Source organism: Oryzias melastigma, unplaced genomic scaffold (genome assembly GCF_002922805.2).
Source record: "Oryzias melastigma strain HK-1 unplaced genomic scaffold, ASM292280v2 sc00262, whole genome shotgun sequence".
NCBI classification, from domain to species: Eukaryota; Metazoa; Chordata; class Actinopteri; order Beloniformes; family Adrianichthyidae; genus Oryzias; species Oryzias melastigma.
The window spans coordinates 262031-277503 of NW_023416896.1; the positions used below are offsets into that span (position 1 = coordinate 262031).

At 45.4% G+C, this 15473-nt stretch overlaps 1 protein-coding gene across 1 annotated transcript; it reads right to left on the reverse strand.

The window, feature by feature from the left end:
• Nucleotides 1–316: 316 nt before the first annotated feature.
• On the reverse strand, nucleotides 317–13762 carry senp7b (SUMO specific peptidase 7b). The gene is made up of 22 exons (XM_024265490.2): nucleotides 13249–13762; nucleotides 11058–11169; nucleotides 8369–8448; nucleotides 8161–8280; nucleotides 6748–6833; nucleotides 6487–6620; nucleotides 5899–6193; nucleotides 5749–5828; nucleotides 5404–5499; nucleotides 4949–4982; nucleotides 4086–4289; nucleotides 3750–3970; nucleotides 3408–3475; nucleotides 3218–3334; nucleotides 3017–3148; nucleotides 2856–2948; nucleotides 1470–1549; nucleotides 1340–1377; nucleotides 1200–1243; nucleotides 917–985; nucleotides 691–841; nucleotides 317–615 (listed from the first exon to the last, which is right to left on the reverse strand). The coding sequence occupies exons 2-22, from the start codon at nucleotides 11166–11168 to the stop codon at nucleotides 484–486; spliced, it is 2385 nt and encodes a 794-aa protein (XP_024121258.1). The 5' UTR covers nucleotide 11169; nucleotides 13249–13762; the 3' UTR covers nucleotides 317–483.
• Nucleotides 13763–15473: the final 1711 nt, after the last annotated feature.

The window sequence follows — 15473 nt, forward strand, 5'->3', positions numbered from 1 at the left end:
GTGTCAGAAAAGACACTCCCACAGCATCCAGAGACTTGAGGCACTCGGCGAGCTCTATGACCACCTCAATGACCTCAGCTTGGGTGATAGACAGCCTCACCTCAGAGTCATCAGCCTCTGCTTCCTCAAGAGGAGTCGTGTCAGCAGGTTTTAGGGAATCCTCAAAGTATTCCTTCCACCGCCTCATAATGTCCCCAGATCCACACCTGCACTGAAACGGTGCATGCCTCACTGAACTCCTCCCAGGACTGAGTTTTTGCCTGCCCGGGCTGCAGTTCAGACTTCCGGTACCGGTTCCACAGACATGCACACAGAGTAGTTAAATAAATTATTTTATTCAATAAAACAGGAATGCGTGGTTGAACAAACTGATGAAGCAGAGACAAAGTTTGGGTTTTCACCCTGGTGTTGTGATTCAGCCGGGTTCTAGATGTTCTGGTTTTGTTCTAGAGTTCTGCTCCAATCCAGTTCTAGATGTTCTGGTTACTCGTGGCTCAGCTGGTTCTGATGCAGCTTCAGGATTAGACTCCGGATCTCCTCGCGCTTCTGTCTGACCTGCTGCTGTGGAAACCAGTTCTCCAACCGTGGCGGCAGATCAAAGTTCACAACGGGGTTCTGAGGAACCAATCAGATACTCAGCTCAGGTCTTTAAAGGACTGCGCTCACAGACACTGCTGCTCACATGCTCACCTGCAGGAAGCTCTGAGCGAATTGCAGCAGAAAAACGCCACAGTCGCTAGAGTTGCCCTGCTGAGGAACTCTGCAGGAATACCCTTTCATCGTGTCCACGCTGAAGAGGCGCGGCGTCCTCCTGCGCATTTCCCACTCCACCTGCAGGTAGCTGAGAGAAGGCGGGCCTTAGGATGACCACACTGACGCAGGACTGAAGCTCTGACACAGTGAAGGGGGAACTCACTCTCTGAGCAGCCTGCAGACACCATCATGTGAAGACATCCTCAGAGAGTCCATGACCAGAATGCAGGGCCTGCAGAGCAGAACACAAACCGGACCTCAGAACCAGCATGAAGCCATGGACAGAGCTCAGACAGACGGAGGAAGAAGGTGAGGGTATAGGAATGAACAGAAGGGGGCGCTGGAGAGGGGTAGATTGATGGACCTCTGACTGCGGGTTCGGTTCTGCTTTATCAACCATCAGAGGTCCAAAAAGAGGCAATGTGAAAGACCGTCATCTTCCTCACCTCTTCATCACAGTCCTTCTGTTGCAGCCTTCCAGAGTGCACTCCTACAAACACACAGCAGACATCAGAACCTTCATCAGAACCTTCATCTCCTCTGAAAGACTAAGCTGCATTGGATCTGTGCATGGCTGCATATTTACCGGCGGCGGCGCAGACCTCAGCCCCACCACCTTTCCGGCTGCAACACAAATGGAGGTTCAGTGAGGCCCTAGGAGCAGACTCACATACAAACACACACAAACCGGGTCAGAACGGAACGGAGCAGCTCACGTGATAGAGGAGTCTGGTGCTGATCTTGACGAGGTTCTTCCAAACCCGGGAAACAGATCACAACCAGAAACCAGTGGGAACTGCAGAGAGGAGGTGGATCTGAGAAGGGCAAGGGGCAGAGAAACGACAACAACAGACACACAACGACACACAACGACAAAACCACAACGACAAAACCACAACAAACACAAAATGACACAACAAAAACACAACAGACACACAACGACAAAACCACAACAGAATCACAACGACAAAACCACAACAGAATCACAACGACAAAACCACAACAGACTCACAACGACAAAACCACAACAGACTCACAACGACAAAACCACAACAGACTCACAACGACAAAACCACAACAGACATACAACGACAAAACCACAACAGACATACAACGACAAAACCACAACAGACACACAATGACAAAACCACAACAGACTCACAATGACAAAACCACAACAGAAACCAGAAATACAACAACAAAACCACAACAGACACACAATGACAAAACCACAACAGACTCACAACGACAAAACCACAACAGACATACAACGACAAAACCACAACAGACATACAACGACAAAACCACAACAGACTCACAATGACAAAACCACAACAGAAACCAGAAATACAACAACAAAACCACAACAGACACACAATGACAAAACCACAACAGACTCACAACGACAGAACCACAACAGAAACCAGACCCACAACGACAGAACCACAACAGAAACCAGACCCACAACGACAAAACCACAACAGACTCACGACAAAACACCAACATAATCACAACGACAAAACCACAACAGACACACAACCACAAAACCACAACAGACACACAACGACAAAACCACAACAGACTCACAACGACAAAACCACAACAGACACACAACGACAAAACCACAACAGACACACAACGACAAAACCACAACAGACTCACAACGACAAAACCACAACAGACACACAACGACAAAACCACAACAGACACACAACGACAAAACCACAACAGACACACAACGACAAAACCACAACAGACTCACAACGACAAAACCACAACAGACTCACAACGACAAAACCACAACAGACACACAACGACAAAACCACAACAGACACACAACGACAAAACCACAACAGACTCACAACGACAAAACCACAAAAGACTCACAACGACAAAACCACAACAGAAACCAGACTCACAACAACAAAACCACAACAGACACACAACGACAAAACCACAACAGACACACAACGACAAAACCACAACAGACACACAACGACATAACCACAACAGAACCACAACGACAAAACCACAACAGAAACACAACGACAAAACCACAACAGACTCACAACAGCAGTGAAGCTGAGAAGAGGAGGGCTTACGCTTGGTTGACAGGCACGAACAAGAAGTCTTTGGTGAAGATGTCCAGGTGGCGCGTCCACGTCTTTACCCGCTGATGTCGGCGGCGGCGGTCTCTGCGTGGAAACAGGAAGAGGTTTACTAGGGCAGCGTGCAGACCGGGCGAGGGAAGTGGGGGTCTTACGGGACAGAGGGGGCGCAGTCCTCTTCCTCCTCTCCAGCTGTGTGGCGCCGGCTCAGCTGTTTGAAGAAGAAGCTGCTGAAAATGTGGGTCCTCTCAGCCACGGCATTGGCCACGCCCTCCAGGACCAGGTACCTGCACACACACCAGCGAGTCTCACACTTCAACACACAGAACCGGGCTGGGCCAGGCCTGGACACTGACTTGAGGTAGAAGTCGATGATGACATCATTAAGGAACTCGCCGGCGTGGAGACAGGCCAGGTCCTCCAGGCTCACAGTGATCCGACCCTTACATGGAGAGACGGGGTACTGGATCAGCCTGCAGAACCAGACTCTGGGTTAACACACACCACCAGGGTCTGGGTCAGAATCTCAGGTCCTGCTGTTGGTACCTGGAGGGCAGATCTGACAGTCCTGGTTTGGATTTGTTCTTCTGACTGCTCCTAAGCTGATCGGACCCCTGCCAGAACCAGAACCAGAGTCAACCACCACAGAAGCAGAGAGAGTCCGAGTGGAACCCGCCTGCACAGGGGTCGGAGCCATAGAAATGATACGAGCCTTCCCAGCACAGAGGAGTCTGCGTCCTCCTTAAACTCACCCTCTGAGCATCTATGTAAAGGAGCGGGACTCTAACGTGAAGACAGCATTTCTTTCACCAGATTTATTAAAGGTCCCTGAACGCAGCACAGCTGGATAATGTCTGAGCTACTGATGGTGCTGCAGGAGAAGCTCACCGCCAAGCGTCCCAGCAGACGGAGGAGGTGCCGGTCCACCGGAGAGGGACAGCTGTGCACCAGCGTCAGCCCCTCTGCCCAGTCCAGGGGGGAGGCCGGCCCCCCATGGGAGGAGCGGCCCTGCTGGTAGCTCTGCAGCTCCAGGATGGAGGCCAGCAGGGCGGCCTGGAGCTCCTGCAGCTGCTCCTTCAGAACCAGCAGGAGGATGCAGCAGGAAGGCCCTGAGAGAAAGAGCAGGAGAACCGTCACGGTGATGCACAAACATCTCAGAGAGAATCTGCAAGCCAAGCTCCCACGCCGCACCGCCGCCTTCACGGCGTTCGGATTCCTGATCACCTGTGGCGCCGCCCAGCGTCCGGATGGCCGACAGTTCTCTGTGCAGCAGGTTAGCCTGGGCGTTCGACACCCATAGAAAGAGCAGCGAGGGGGCGGGGCCTTCCCAGCTCGCTAGCAGAGTTCCACTATGAGCCACGCCCCCGTCCCACACTCCGTAACCACAAACCTGAGACGCCACTACCACCAGCTGGCCTTCATCCGCTCCTGAAAGAGACCAGAACACACAAAACCCCCAAGAAGTTCTGGAGTGAGCGAGACCTCCCTCTGAACCGGGTTCAAGCTAAAGTCAGAACCTGCTTTGATCACAGACGGGTTTCTCTAGGCAGAACCTGCAGGCGGGACAGTCGCACTGATCCTTCAAACGTTCAACACGCAGATTTCCTTCTGCTCTCCAGACAGGAGCTGGAAGGTTGTCGACGTTTTGTGTCATGTTTGTGTTCATGCTGTCTTCATCTTCCTCTGTTGTCATTTAAATTAGTCTCTTCTTCATTTGTTGTTGTTGTGTTCTTATTGTGTTCCTGCCATTTTCCTGTAGTTCTTTTGTTGTGTTTCTGATTTGTTTTGCTTTGTGTTTGTTTCATGTTCTGGTTTTGTATTTTTTTTTCTTCGTGTATTTGTTGTGTATTAGTTATGTTGGTGTTGTTTTTGTGATATCTTCCTGTCATGTTCCTCTGTTGTGTTCCTGTTATAGTGTATTGTTCCTTTGTCATTGTTGTTTTGTGTTCATGTTGTGATTCTATTGTATCATTTTCCTGTTGTTTTCCTGAGGGTTTGTGTCACATTCTGGTGTTGTGTAAGCCTTGTGTTCGTGCTGTGTTTTGTCATGTTACTGTTGTGTTCCTGTTGTGTTTGTATTGGGTTACCTTTGACAGGAAGTGTGATGGAGTCCTCTGTGATCTGCAGAGAGGACAGAACATGCAGAAGGTTCACAGCTGTCCTCTGAAGTTGCAGTGCTCTCAGCGGGTTCTGGTTCTGATCCGTCATTCTTGCCTTAACGAGTGTTCTGCTGCGTTTAATTGCTCGTTAAGGTTTACGGCCGCAGCAGGAGTTCAAGCCTCCCTGTAGATGTTGAGGATCTTCCTCTGAGTTTGACCAAAATACTAAACATTTCTCATGTTAGTCTGAAGTTCTGGTTCTGGTTCTGTTTAGCGTCTAAACTGTTTGTTCCCTGTGACGATTTAAATAGAGTTTTTATCCTTCCAGGTTCTCCTGAAGGGACTTGTAGACTGACAGGAGAACCCGAGTATCGTCTCTGTCACCTCGGGGATAAACCCTGCTCTCAAACATGACTCGGGCTTCTACGTTTTTGCTGACTCACCGTTGCTGCTCCGTTGGCGTGCGCGTGCATGAGTCCGGCGTGCAGCGAGGTGAACTGCAACTGCAGGAAGGAGGGCGGAGACACAGGTGGGAGGGGCTGCAGAAAGAGCAGAGGGGGGGTGGTGACGCAGCTCTGCGAGTGTGCAAGTGTGTGCTCATGCACAGCCTCTCGTAAAGGTCCCAGGTGGGGGCCCGCTCGGCATGTTTACAGAACCACCTGCGAGTCTGGTTCTTCTGTGAGCCGCGCCGGCTCCACGTGCACATGCACGTACAGGATGGGTTATCCCCAGCAAAGCTCCGCCTCTGCTGAACGTCACGCATGTTTGGAGCAGAACACTGCACTAACCCGCTGTGCCGCGGATCCTCCTCCACGCCCCCTCAGGCCACGCCTCCCTGACTCCTCCTCTTCCTCACTGGACAGAACAACTGCAGACACAGATCAGCATGAGACGCCACTCAAACCCGTATGGGCGGGTTCAGATGGTCTCGAACTCACTGGGTTCTGCTGGAGTGACTCTGGGTTTCTTTGGACGGGAAACGGAGCTCCGCCCCTCTCTGAACCGCTTCCATCTGTCTCTCTGGTCCTCCATCACATCCTGCCGGGGCACATCCAGGCTCCGCCTCCCACTGGACCTCTCCACGCTGGGGGGGGTTTGACGGACATCTGAGAGAGGAGAGGCTGCCGACAGCCGGATCTTGATTCTGGTTCTGGTTGGTGAAGTTGCCCAGTCCTCTGAGATGGTTGTTGGTCCAGAACTCTGACAGTGGTTCTGGGGTTTTCCTGAGTTAATCTGTCATGACGAAACAACAAAGATGGAGAACAGAAGACACGGTCCAAACGTCCAGCAGTCTATTTGTGACAGTTCACTCTGGTGGTCCACCTGTAACCAACACTGGACTCACACATTCCACCTTAACTGGGCTCCACCTTAAGTGACAAGTCCATTTCATTAACCAAACATTAAACCAAACTACAGAGGAGGCTTAAATGAGCCAGCATCAATACCACCTTAAAAGATGGATTCTTAGACAAAGCTCCCCAGAAATTAACTTTACTTTGAAAGTTCCAGAGGCTTCCTGTTACCTTGCTGTCATCTGTGTCTTTTGTAGATTCGCCTCCTGTTTGCAGTGAATCTGAACCCCAACTCCCAGCATGCCCCTCTGCTCTCAGCTCAGCCAGAGAATCCACAGAGGTGTTTTTGAGGGGAAGGGACACACCTGCACAAACCATGACCACTGCTCAGGGAGGCATCAATCAGCCTGATTGATCAGTTTATTGATCACTCTGGTTATCATTGAGACAGTAATTGATAAGCTTGCTGTTGTGGTCCCCCCCTTCCCTCACCTGCCCCGCCTGTCCTCTGTGGTTGGTGGAGGGGCTGTGATTTGTCTGGTGGCAGCAGGCGGTCTGAAGCTCTCTTAGGACGCCATCTGGTGGAGCAGAGGGGAACAGCAGAGTTGTGTTGAGCTGTCAGGTTGCGTAGTGCCTCATCTCGCTTTGACCCTATCTTTGGCTTTACGTTCAACTTTTTCTGTTTGTGCCACCCACAATCCAATCAGGTGTCTGTGCCTCGCATTACCATGCTAGGCGACCGAGAAGGACTTTGGACTTTCCATCGGCGCCGTTCCATCAGAATTCTACAGTCTTCAACCATTCTGGCCCGTTTCTCTGAGCAGAACTCAGAAGGAGCAACATTCGCATGAATGTTGTTTCTACTTGGGACAAAAGTAAACATGAGATCTGTGAAATAAGTCACTGTAAAAAAGCAACTTTCTCTTATATCTTAAGGTTTTATCATTGAAACTGTAGATCATTTATACAAATCACAGTCGTAATGTAACGTCTGGCTGGACGGAGACACGCTGACACGTGCTTTTCTGCTGCAGACATTTTAAACTCGCTGGTCGCTACACTAGCATGAATAAATCCAGAACCCTGTTTGTCTATTTGAGCTTTGTTGTTCCTCCTGAGTTCTGCTCAAAGAGAAACAGGCCAGAATGGTGGAAGACGGAAGAATTCTGAACAAACAGCACAGATAGAAAGACCAAAGTCCACTTTGGCCCCCAGGCATCACAATGTGAGGCAGAGAGACCTGATTGGATAGATTCTAGACCAATCAGAAGGCTGGTTGGGGTGGCACAAACGCAACGCTGAGAGAAAATGTTGAATTCAAAACCAAAGATATGGTAAAAGCCAGATGAGGCACTACCCATCTAAAAACGTTTGTTTGAACAAAAATTTAAATAAAGTTTGCAAACGCAAAAAAATGTTTGCAAAGCAAAAAAAAAGGTTTTCAAGGCAAATATTAAATATTTTATTTGCAACACTTTACATTTTGTTTGCAACATTGAACATTTGATCTCAAAACTGGGACTTTTTTGGGGGGGCTTATTATAGCACAAAAATCTCAAAACATTGGGGAACAAAAACTTTTTGCTCATTTACTAAGCTATTTCGGTCCTTGGCTAAAGTGATAAAGTTCTTCATTTGTTATAATGCAGTTTTCTTTTAATAGGTGTTTTAAGTCAGTAGCATTTACTTTACTTGTGCATTGACATTTTTACAGGCCAGTACTTTTTCTGGGTCACTAGGAGAACAGTAACAGTCAAGATGGCAGCAAACACTGGAAGCAGTTCATAGTCTAAACAAAAATGCATTTGAATGTAGTTCCCAGATGTTTGAAGGGAAATCCTTGATGGTCTTCATGTAGCAGAAACCTCTCAGCGTCTGCTGGACAAGACGTGATGAAGGACTTACCCTCCAGCCTGTGACTGGCAGCTCCAGCTCGCCGGCGGCCTGTGATTGGCTGCTGACACTCCGCCTTCATTGGGGCTGTTGAGTCCCAGCAGCGTTTTGACCACTTCTCTGAACAAAGGCCTACAAGACACCATGACGCACAACAGCAGCACAACTTCAGTCTGCAGCTCTTCAGCTGTTAAAAGAAAGGGGGGGGTCCCATACCAACCTGTCTCTCCCAGCTGCAGGGCTGAGAGCCCCCCTATGCTGACTGTCTAACCTGCCTCTGCTGGAGGAATCCCCGTAACCCTGCAAACATGAAGGGACAGTCCACCTTAATTTAATGAGCTCCCTGAGCAGCCAGAGCTGTCATGCAGCAGACACACGTAGTGGAGCCAGGTCAATTCATCGGCCCACCAGCAGGGGGAGAGTGCAGCAGAATGAAATGCTCCAGACCGTCTTCTGCAGCTGGATCTATGGATGACATCTCCATGGAAGGAGATTCATGTGTGGGGCTGTATCGAGTATCCGGGTGCTCGGGTATTCGCGATCTGCTCCCAAAAATTCGAGTACGGATATTCGTGACGTCCAAGATCGCTGATTCTCGATCTTTATAAATGCAGTAAATTGTAGCAAAAGATGATCAAAATATCAATGTAGGATTTTAAGTTTACGAACTAAAACAGAGCCGCGGTACTGCCAACGGAGGTAAACACATCTTCATGACGATGAAGCTTCCGGTTTTCAAAGTAAAACTAGCAGGAGCTTTTTTTCTGTTCAGAAACTGAGACTGAAGTTCCACTCACAGACATAACTTCTGAAACAATGAATTAACTTTAACATCCGAGAAAGGTGGATGTAATCAACGTGAATCAGCTGATTCTGCTGCGAAAAAAAAAAAGACTTCATAGGAGCTCTGCAGCAATATGTGATGCTTAGAACGTAAAATATTGAAGATCTTTGAAGATAGAAAACTGTGTAGAACATTTTCAGGTTTTGTTGTTAAATGACCCAAAACAAAAGTGATTTTTATCCTTTTTATGTTGTTTTACTGCTGAACTGCTTGATTGAAAAACAAAAAACAAAAAAACTTTAAAATGACAAAAAATGTCTTTTTAGCTGAATCTTTGTGTTTTTTAATCAGTTTAGTTGATTCTGATCTCCTGTTCTAAATAAATGTATAAATGATGATTAAATAAATACAAATAATTTCAATTTTCATCCATCCAGTAAATAGACATACACATGGCAATAAACATATTAAAAAGTAAGAATCGTGGTTTGATTCGTGAATCGAATCGGATCGCCACCTAAGTGATGATCCACAGCCCTATTCATGTTTGTTTAAACCATAGACTGTAAAAATAATGGACAGAGCGAGCAATGAGGCCCCCCATTGGAAATGCATTACTTCCTCTCCTCGTGAAAGTAGGCCGCAGCTTTCACCGTCAATTCCTGAAACGGATACCGCCATTTGCAAACAATCTTCAGCGATTGGTCTGAGTCATAGCTGAGTCATGAATCTACAGGAAGTACTGTCGCCAATCAGGAGAGAGTTTATTGCAACCGTCCGCCTCTTTCCACGCCTCGACCACGAGACCGCGGATGTAAACAGCTTCTACTTTAATAAGACCGCTTCGAGAGAATATACAAGTCATTGTTGAAGCCTTTGAGGGAGAACCATTCCAACATTTGATTCTGTCAGCGGTCCTTTGGGATTTACTTACATTTATTCCTTTTAGTCCAGCTAAAAGGAGCATTTGGGTGACGCCGCTGCAGAACGCGCCCCCCCCCCCCTCGTGCGTGCGCCGCAGCTGCAGCTTGCCTCTTCACATGCGCTGCCAGGTTACAGTCTGATCAGATGCACATGAGAAGGGCGTTCAGTGGTATTTAAAATAAATAACCATCCCAACAAGTGAACAGTTGGATCTTTTTATCTGTCTGAAAATACGACAACATCCATTGAAGTTTGTCTGGCGCTCCTCAGACGGCTGCGTCTAATTCAGGCTGCAAGCTGGAAAAGTGAAGAAGATGAAACTTTGGTTGGTGATTTTATGGAGGAGCTGTACCATTCTGTATGATACGCAACTTATTATTTATAAGCTACAATCAAAACAGTGAAATAAAGAAAAACGAACGTTAATCAAACAAAAAAGTCCAAAGCACTTAACCTCAGAGTGAAATCTATTTCTACAGAGTAAATCCTCATCTAAAAATGTCGACAGCATGCTCCTCTTGTTGTTTTAAACTGCTGCATCGGTACATTCCATTGAGGAAAACAACAGTAGGACAATGATTGGTACATTGTTGAATTGTAAAGTAGGTGTTAAAAGGTCTTCACGGACCCATTGATGAAGTCTGCTCCCATTGGCTACCCGTCATCTGTCACTCAAACCCCCCAGACGTTCGACGTCAGACCCACAAACGCTTATTGAGCCATCTGATTGGTCAATTTATAACTCTAATAACTTGTGATAATGGAAAAAAATCTTTAAAAAAAATTAGGATTAGAAAAAAGAAGTTAATCAGAAAGCAGCAGAGGAAGAATGATTATTCTGAGATATAAAATGACTGAGAAATAACTGTCTGTTTCTCAATGGAAGTCAATGGGACTTTGGCCTTTTTGGAACCCAGTGGTACTTCCTGTATGGAACACGGAAGTAGGGGGGCTTGCTCAGTCCAGTTATTTTATATACAGTCTATGGTTTAAACTTAAGGAGGAACCTCAGCTCTGGTGTCAGGTTGGTGGACGCTAACAGGTTGGGAGTGAAGAGGAGGTAGAGACGGAGGACAAGAAGGCAGGTGGAGTGAGGGAAGACGGTGCAGACAGAGGACAGGGTTAGATGGAGGCAATTGAATCGCTGTGGCGCCCCCTAGAGGGAGGAGCCAAATAACAAAAGATGACAACATCATACTACCTTAACCAGTGGGGCGGAACTCTGGAGGCGGGACAGTGGAGACTGCACATGAAAGTGGGAGGAGTCTGAGCCTTCAGGTTGCTTCTTCTTTGGTATTTTAAAGGACGACATCCTGCAGCATAAAAACATGTTGGTTGCAAACCACAGCAACTGAAGGGTCTGCGCAAACTGCTGCCTGTCTGCGCAGACACAGATTTAAGATGTAAGATTGATCTGTCTGTGTGGTATTATTATTTATATTTGCCCTATAAGGCAAGGCAAGTTTATTTGTATAGCACATTTCATGTACAGAGACAGTTCAAAGTGCTTCACATAAAACATTAAAAGAAACAATCAAAAGAAATAGTAAAAATGTCATTCATCATCATTCAAATCATTACAATAAAATTAAAAGAAAGTAAAAAGATTTTAATTTAAAACCAGCATAGATAGACAGTGCGGACGTAAACTTTTGAATACATATTAATCAAACTGAGAACAGGTGAGTCTTTAACCTGGATTTAAATACACTGAGTGTTTCAGCTGATCTAAGGTTTTCTGGAAGTCTATTCTAGATCTGTGGGGCATAGAAGCTGAATGCAGCTTCTCCATGTTTAGTTCTGACTCTAGGAACTGATAAAAGACCGGATCCAGATGACCGGAGAGGTCTGGCTGGTACATACTGGGTCAGGAGGTCAGTCATGTATTTTGGTGCTAAACCATTCAAAGCTTTATAAACCAGTAACAGAACTTTGAAGTCTATCCTCTGACAGACAGGTAACCAGTGTAAAGACCTCAGAACTGGACTGATGTGGTCTACTTTCTTGGTCCTTGTGAGAACCCGAGCAGCAGAGTTCTGAATAAGCTGCAGTTTCCTGATGGATTTTTTTGGTAGTCCTGTAAAAACACTGTTACAGTAATCAAGTCGACTAAAGATGAAAGCATGCACTAGTTTCTCCAGGTCCTGCTTAGACATCAGATCTTTAATCCTTGAGATATTTTTGAGATGATAATAGGCTGATTTAGTGACTGCCTTAATGTGTTTATCAAAATTTAGGTCTGTGTCTATCACTACACCCAAGTTTCTGGCCTGGTTGGTAGTTTTTAGTTGAATAGATTGAAGCTCTGTAGTGACGTCTAACCTTTTTTCTTTAGCCCCAAAGACAATAACCTCAGTTTTGTTTTTGTTTAGTTGAAGTAAGTTGTGACACATCCAGTCATTAATGTCCTCAATGCATTTACCAAGAGCCTGTACAGGGCCTCGGTCTCCTGGTGTCAGTCTAATATATATCTGTGTGTCATCTGCATAGCTATGGTAACTAATGTTGTTGTTCTTTATAACCTGGGCCAGTGGGAGCATGTAGATGTTAAATAGAAGAGGTCCCAGGATGGAGCCTTGGGGCACTCCACATGCAATTTCTATTGGCTCAGATGTGAAGTTACCAATTGACACAAAATATTTCCTGTTTTCTAAGTACGTTTTGAACCAGTTTAGTACTGGCCCAGTGAGACCCACCCAGTTTTCCAGTCGTCTGAGTAGTATTGCGTGGTCGACTGTATCAAACGCAGCACTGAGATCCAGTAAAACTAGCACTGACATATTTCCACTGTCTGTATTCAAACGTATGTCATTAGTCACTTTGGTCAGAGCCGTTTCAGTGCTGTGGTTCTGTCTGAAGCCAGACTGGAAGACATCATAGCAGTTGTTATTTATTAGGAATTCATTTAACTGATGGAAAATGATCTTACTTAAAAATGGCAGGTTTGATATCGGTCTGTAGCTGTTCATTTGAGTTTTGTCTAGACTGTCCTTTTTTAGGAGAGGTTTGGTTACAGCTGTTTTCAGTGGTTCTGGGAAAACGCCAGATGTTAATGACAAGTTGACAATCTGGAGCAGGGCTGGTTCCAGGATCTTTGAAACTTTTTTGAAATATATAGTTATGGGCTCCTCTGTTCCTGAAGCAAACATTGATCATTTATTTAAGTCTTTCAAGCTGAATTTCATCAGGTTTATCCCTAAAGCGTCCACAAGAGGGCGCCTTCTTCAGTTAACTGCTGCACAAACCTGCTCGTTTTTAGACGGAAAACGTCTGTGTAAAGGTTTTTCAGCGCCGAATTTTCCGGAACATTTCCACGGTTCCAACATAACTAGAAATACCGGCATCGTTTCAGCTTGTGTTCATGTGTAAAGAAATGGAACCGGCGAACGAACCTCAGAGAAGTGCAGCTGCCGCGAGCTGAACTCAATTTCACCGGAAAGCTCCGGAGGTTCGGGTCGATGTTCCGGACAGGGTTGAATGACGGTTCAGTCCGACCCAGGTCGGGAAAAGCCTCAAAATCCCCCTAGTTCGCATTTGTTTAGACCTGACGCTTCCCGATCTGCGATGGCACCCAGCTAGTCTGCGCATGCGCGAATATTACGTCACTTCCGGCAGTAATATCTGTGCTTCAAATTCTTTCTTTCTCTCTTTCTTTCTTTCTTTCTTTCCTTCTTTCTTTCTTTCTTTCTCAAATATAACATTTATAATTTTACCCAAAGTCAAATAAAACCCATTTCAAAATTATTAATTAAATCTATCCTGTTGCTGAACTTCTTAAAGCAGATTTAACTGTCATGTCAAACCCTGTTTTTATGTCATTTGAATGGTGAAACTGAAACATTTGTTTTCCTCATGAACACATAGAGATTAACTGGATAAACATAAACAAATTGATTAATCTACATCTTTACATTCTCCATTTTTGTGCTTAAGACGAATTGACATTTATTGATTATTTAGTTCATTCATTTCTTTGTCATACGTGAAGAGGTTGCAAACCGTCCTTTCCATGTTTTAGAAATTATTTTTATAATATAGCTCATTAAAAATCATACAAACCTGAAAAACTGCATAAATAACCTTTCAATAAATCTCTACTTGGTTATTGCTCGTTTCCATCTATTTTTTTGATTCTTTATTTTTCTTCTTATTGTGCCTAATCTTGCTTCAAGCATTTTGTAACTGTGTTCATCAAAACACTGAGGAAAACCAAATCTTCTTACATTATTTTTATTTTGGACAGATATATTCATTAATGTAAATCTAGCATTGACAAACCATTTTATCTGTGAAATTCATAAGTATTCAAAATCTAACATACATTTAGAGAATTTGATGGCTTTAAAAGCCTAAAACTTATTTGAAAAATGTGATTTCAATAATGGCCTTGTCCTCCCAATCCTTTTAGGTTTGTGATTTTTAGAGGACTATTTTTTTCTTTTTTTGTACATGTTTTACTTTATTTCTTTTGTCCAAATGTAATGTTGAGCCCTTCATTTTTTGTCATTCCAACGAAACAACCCAGGAACATGTGTTTTTCTCATGTCAGTATTACAGGTTTTTGCTTGGTTACTGTTAGTTTAATTGTACAATATCTTTAGCTCCATGTTCTTGCTCGGTTTGATTGCTTTGGTCATCAGTAAATTACCATGTCTTCAGTCTTGTACAGCCCATAAGCTCATGTAATGTATTATCTTCTGCTAGAGTTATGCTGCAGCACGTTACGGTATTTTCAATAAAAAAGCACAAAAGAAATGATTATCAGTTTGTCGGCAAAATTGGTTGCAGCAGGGGTGTCAGGGGTGTCTCCTCTGAATGAAATGCCCTCACTTCTACGGTTCTCATGTGGGTGGCAGTGGTAGCGACTCCTGATCGGAAGTGAACGGATTCGATTCCCGCCTTGTGTTGAAGTGTCCTTGGGCAAGACACTGAACCCTGAATTGCCTCTGGTGGGAGGTAGGCGCCAGTGTTTGGCAGCGGAGCCACCACCAGTGTGTGAATGTGTGTGTGAATGGGTGAATAGGTCTGTGACTGTGCAGCGCTTTGGGCCCTCGAAGGAGGGTAGAAAGCATACGTATAGTATAAGTATACGCCATGAAAATACTCATTCACTGAAAATAAAGTAAATTAAGAATTGAGGAAACAATTCCTTCACTCCACTACTGAATAAGGCCTCCTTCTGCCCTGATGGAGCAACATGCGATTACAATTACTAAGCTATGGAAAACGGAAAATAAATCAGTGACCCCTCATTGAGGCCTGAGGTCTTTGCTGTCCCTCTTCAGAAGTGGAATCCTCGAGGCTTTCCTCCCAAAACCTCAAACCACCATCTGATTGTGACTCAGTCTGTGGATCAGGTGTTTGACAATAGAAAACAACAGAACATTAAAGATGTTTGACATGTGAGTTTTGTGTCGGATCCGCTCCTTTTAGAAACGGGGGAACACGGAGCAGAACTGGTCTTCAGGGGGCCTTGGCATCATCTCTTAAAGCTGTGGTCTTCAACTGATTTTGACCTTGGACCTGTTACAAAGTATTTCGATGGAATAGTCCATTCTAAAGATGGTGTCCAGTGTTTTCATTTTCATCTTGATAGTTGTGTTGATAGTTGAGAAGA

Bases quoted from the DNA above. Each gene is read 5' to 3' on its own strand.
- senp7b (XM_024265490.2), bottom strand. From the start codon at position 11,168: ATGTCGTCCTTTAAAATACCAAAGAAGAAGCAACCTGAAGGCTCAGAC. The intron at 6,621-6,747 runs GTGAGGGAAGGG...TGGTTTGTGCAG, and splicing joins ACAGAGGACAGGCGGGGCAG to GTGTGTCCCTTCCCCTCAAA. The intron at 1,244-1,339 runs GTAAATATGCAG...GTGTGTTTGTAG, and splicing joins TGAGGTCTGCGCCGCCGCCG to GAGTGCACTCTGGAAGGCTG.